The sequence below is a fragment of the Larimichthys crocea genome, chromosome XXII (genome assembly GCF_000972845.2).
Source record: "Larimichthys crocea isolate SSNF chromosome XXII, L_crocea_2.0, whole genome shotgun sequence".
NCBI lineage: Eukaryota > Metazoa > Chordata > Actinopteri > Sciaenidae > Larimichthys > Larimichthys crocea.
In genome coordinates, this window is record NC_040032.1 from 10,081,473 (window position 1) to 10,086,582 (window position 5,110).

At 42.7% G+C, this 5,110-nt stretch overlaps 1 protein-coding gene across 1 annotated transcript; it reads right to left on the reverse strand.

The window, feature by feature from the left end:
• Positions 1-99: 99 nt before the first annotated feature.
• bsx (brain-specific homeobox) lies at positions 100-3,278 on the reverse strand. The gene is made up of 3 exons (XM_010750907.3): positions 2,442-3,278; positions 1,819-2,009; positions 100-1,479 (listed from the first exon to the last, which is right to left on the reverse strand). Exons 1-3 carry the CDS (start codon positions 2,683-2,685, stop codon positions 1,207-1,209), a joined length of 708 nt encoding a protein of 235 aa, XP_010749209.1. The 5' UTR covers positions 2,686-3,278; the 3' UTR covers positions 100-1,206.
• Positions 3,279-5,110: the final 1,832 nt, after the last annotated feature.

Sequence of the window (5,110 nt, forward strand, 5' to 3'; positions counted from 1 at the left end):
GACTCAAAATAAATAAACATTTTAATAAAAAATAAGAAGCTGCTGGATCTCACTTATGATTTTAAATGTTTTTCACACAACAGCTCTGCAACGAGAACATTTGTTTTCAGTTCATTTTATTTAGGAAAATGAAGCATTTCATGTGCTGCACAATATTTCCATCCGACTGTTCACTGATTGATTTTCTTGACAACATCAAATTGCATCCATCAAGCCTTTACCTCTGTGAAAGACCTGCATGCATGTTCCACAGAAATATTAGAAAAATCAGATTTTTTCATATCAGATCATTAAAAAAAAATCCATTCTCAACCAAGCAGAATTTCACCAGAAGCCTCCTGATAGAGGGACTTGGTTAAATCGTCTTTTTTCCAACAGGCAGTCTGGTGCAAACGTTTAGCAGCTGCTGACTGTTTGCACCGTCTTGCTGTCTGTGTTTTGCACTCCTGTTTGTTGGCTTAAAGCACCGCGGGTTGCACACCCCACCGTGCAGGGAGCCCAGCAGAGAGCCAGCAGCCTCGCATTCATGCGCCGAGCTGCACGCTGCGGAGGCTGCGTCCTAATGAAAGCGCTTACAACAACTGAGCAAAGAGCCGTTTGAACCCACTTGAACGTCTGACCGTCAGAACCGGATCATGTGGATCCAGTATCCTCCACTCAGACCAACGTAACGGAACAAACCGAGAACCGAGTCATTATTTATATACTATATATATATTTACAGACAAAAAAATAGAAATGCAAGTCACTGAAGCGCAGTGTCTCCAATCAAAAACTTGCAAAAAAATGCAACAATTATGCACAAACTGCAAATCAAATATTAGAAGAAGAACAAAAAATATTATAACGATAAAAAAAGAGAATTATGGGAAATGTAGGATAAAAGTGCAAAAGGATGGGGCAGCATGACGCGTGGTTATTTCTCATATTTACAGATTTACGTCTGGAATTAAAGAAATGTGACATTTTTAATCAAACAAATGACTTTAAGTCATAACAATAATTATAATGATAGTAGTAATAATAATAATAGCGTGATATATTGTCATATACATAGAGGCAACTGTAAAAAAAAAAATCAATGGGCCCATTTTGCATGTTTGAATAAATATTAAACCATCCTCATTATTTTAACAGTAACTTATATTTATATTTGTAACGAGGCAGAGAGTCTGTGCAGAGTATTTACAGTGCTGCTGCAGCCTACTATAGTAGATGATCCGGGGAGCAAATGTCCTCCTCGATATCCACATCGTCGTCATCCTCGTCGTCGTCGTCGTTCTCCTCCAGCATGTACGAGTCCGGCTCCAGCCGGTCCAGCTTCAGCTCCTCGCCGCTCTTCTCGTTCAGTTCGCTCTCGCTCGAGTTGTCCGCGGATCGCTCCAGCTCTCCTCCTCCCCCGGGCGTCTTCCGCTCGTCCTGCGCTTTCCTCAGCTGCTTCTTGTGCTTCATCCGCCGGTTCTGGAACCACGTCTTCACCTGGAGGAGGCGGAGAAAGGTGAGTCACGAAAGAGGAGCAGAGTGATAATAAAAAAATCAATGTGAAGCCATTTGATTTGATTTTTTATGGGTTATTTTAATAAAAAAAATATTATATTTGCTTCATATTTACGTCTAAAATAATGTATTTTATTTAAACTTGTGTACTTTATTATTCTGTATATAATTATTACTGAATAGCCATATTTAAATATCATTTTTAATATCGATTTACTATTTTTTGTTGTGCTGCAAATAAAAAACTAAAGAACCACATTGAGGAGCACACACCTGCACAGATGTGTGTGTGTGTGTGTAGGTGCACAGGTGTGTCCTCACCTGTGTCTCGGACAGGCTGAGCGCCGTGGCCAGCTCCACTCTCTCCGGCGTGGACAGGTACCGCTGGATCTCGAACCTCTTCTCCAGGCCGGACAGCTGCGAGTCGGAGAAAACCGTCCGGGCCTTCCGGCGTCTGCAGTGCTTCCCCGGTAACTCCGCGTGATGCTGGAAGAGAGCCGGCATCTGCATCCCTGCAGGTGAGGACCAGATGTTGAAATTTAAACACATGAAAGCTCCTAAAATGTGAAATAAGTTGAGTGTAAACGAATCAACAGGTGGTTTTTAGTGTTTAACTCTTTATTTACAGAATAATTTGAGCAGCAATAAATGTTTTTTTATGCATAAAGCAAAAATAATAAAAATATAACAGATTCAGAGGGAAGGAGGAGTGAATATTGTTTATTGTGACACTTTATTTAACTTTATTACTGCAGTTTGCATCACTGCAGATGATTTTCTAGTTATTTTAATCCAGAGATAATTAAATGTTTTCCAGTTTAAACAATCAGAATTATGAGGTCATTATTCTTTTTTTTTTTAAATTCAGACTTCAGAGTTAGTTTCTCTGCTCTGCTGTGCATCAGTCAGAAGTTTGTGGAGGCCTGCACGCCGCCTCTGCTTACCAGACGTGAAGAAGTACTGGTGGTGCTCCGGCTTGTGCAGAGGATGGTGCGGATGCGGCGCCAGTATCGGGGTCGGCATCAGCGGGTATCCGTACTCGAGGATGGGCATCCTGGAGGCCAGGGTGCTGCAGAACGGCGAGGGGATGACCTCTCTGAGCGGCTTGGGTTTGTGCAATAAGATGTCCTCGATGAAGAAGGACGTGGACCTCTGCGTGGGCGCCGCTGACGCGTAGTTGAGACTCATGGTGACAGTTTTTTGGGGAGTTTTCAGATTTTCCTGCCTTTAAAGCTGCATCAGCCTCAGCCTCTGCCTCTGCCCCCTCCAAGCTCTCCAAGGCTTAAATGCAGCCCCTGTGTGTGATCAGTGAGTGACACTACGCCGAGCATTACATGGATATCAGTGGGAGGGCAGATTTCCAACAAGTATTTATTCAGAGAGAGTAGCGGATTGGGGGAAATTGATTTGCGCATCAGCCAATTAGAGCCGTGCCTGGGCGGAGGGGAGCCGTGCGGAGGGTGGGCGGCTCTCGGCTCTGATTGGCCGAGACGGGCTCGGAGGCTGGTGAACTGAAGGCAGCATCGCACCTGTGACACCGAGGACCCGCCGCTCGTGGAGGTACTTATGTGGTCGCCTAGCAACCGCGGCTGTTTTTCTGCCAAGGTTTGCGCGCATCCAATGGCCTCATGGGAAAGTTCTGCTTTATTTAGCGTTAATATCCGGACCTGATGATGATGATGCTGTGTAGCTACTGGGTGCTGGACGCAAGAAGGTTGCAGGTTCGAATCCCGGCGCAGGCCACAGTACAAAGACGCGCAGGTCCTTAAAGGTGTGGATGTCCGGTGTTGGCTCCAGCTCCATGTCATGGAAGATGGATGTTTCGCTTCTGTTGAATTATTGGAAGTTTGTTGGTGCATTGATCAGGCCCGTACTCAGAGTTAAAGTAGATCCAGACACCTGTCACAGATTAGTAACTGCTGCAGGGTTTGCTTTGTTCCCACACAGATACAGTTCTGTAATAACTTTCTGTCCATGTTGGATTGATGTAAAACTTGTTGAAACATGCGTCCACACGCTGTTTTCTAATAGATTCATAACTTGTGCACTCCTCCTTCGTGTCGGTAGTTTCTGTGTGTGGTGTAAGCCCGTGTCACAGGAGGATTGTTCCGCTGCAGGTCTGTCTTGTAATTCCGCACAAATTGGCTGTAATTGTCGGTATTAAAATCTGGGAGAGTACAAGTGCCGCTTCTGTGGCCATTTGCGAGAGAAAGCGGTGCGCTGTAATTTGTTGATATGGTGTTGTCATCACATTTCCAATCAGGCCGCTTAATGCGCAAGTGTTTTAATGTAGGCAGAATTCACGCTGCAATGCTATTAGGCAATTAAGGGAGATGTCAGAGCGGAAGTTGTAATCCTTGGACAGGATTTCCATTTGATCAGATGGAGGCCGAACAAATTAATTACTGGGGAATCAGTTACGCTGAAAAAGCGCCTTTCTGCTGCATTAGTGTGGATAGCTTTGTTTAAATGGACGCTCGGAATGGAAATGAGCAGCACGAATCAAACAGCTTTTGGCCTGGAGAGGTCTGTGCGTCCATGTGTGTCCATCATCTCCAAACCTGCAGCACAGCGCGCACTCTTCTTCTTCTGTCATTTATTCCATCATGTAGCATTCAGGAGATAAATAAAATGATTTTTTTAAAATAAAGAAAACAATAATTCCTGCAGGCAAAACATAAAAAAACTAAAGTTTCCTGAGCAGCAGCAGGAAAAGCAAAGAGCTTCTTTAAAGCCGCGGTCGGAGCAGATGGAGCCACGATAACAAGTTGCTTTTAGGGGAAAATTAGAAAGTAAATGAAACAAATCGTGATGAAATCGTCTTAAGGATCCGTTCTCCTCGGCGCGCTTTAAGCGGCTTTTTGTGGCCATTTCATTAAGTAAAAATTCTGAGCCGGCCAAGCCAGTGCGTCACTGCGTTAAGTGGCACGTTTGGATCAGAGCTTTGCAGCAGTGGATTGGCTAATACTTGGCTTATAGTTTCTAAAGCAGCCCGGCTTTGAGATGTGGCAGCTCTGCATCTCTTTGTTTCTTTGATAACAGCCTGAATGTATCTATAATAATAATAATAATAATAATAATAATAATAATAATAATAATAATAATAATGCAGATCATTATGTCTACGTCATGGTTCTTTCTAATATTTCTAAAATACACAAACCCTAGAAATTGTTGAAGATTTTTTTCTTTTACAATAATAATAACCTAAAATGTATCCATGTCAACTGTAATCACTCATTTCTGTGTAACCCACTCTCCAGAATGGGGACACATAAACAGTTAAGTGGTGCGTAATTATGGATCAGCATAGTTTGCATGACTCCATTGTGTCCAAAACCTTCTGGAAAAATCTATTTTCCATGATACATCAAATTAGACGTAATAACAAATGATCATTTATATCTGTTTCTTTTAATAGATATAAATGTTTGGTCTGGTCTGCACTTTATGTTGTAAGACTGATTAATAACTCTGTTTATTGTTGTTGTTTATTGCCATACAATATTTGAATGGATGCTGGAGCATGTGACCAAACAGCGCTCACAAACAAACAAACACTACAACCTGAATCATGCAGAGAGATGGAGTCAAATCTTTTATTGAAATCATT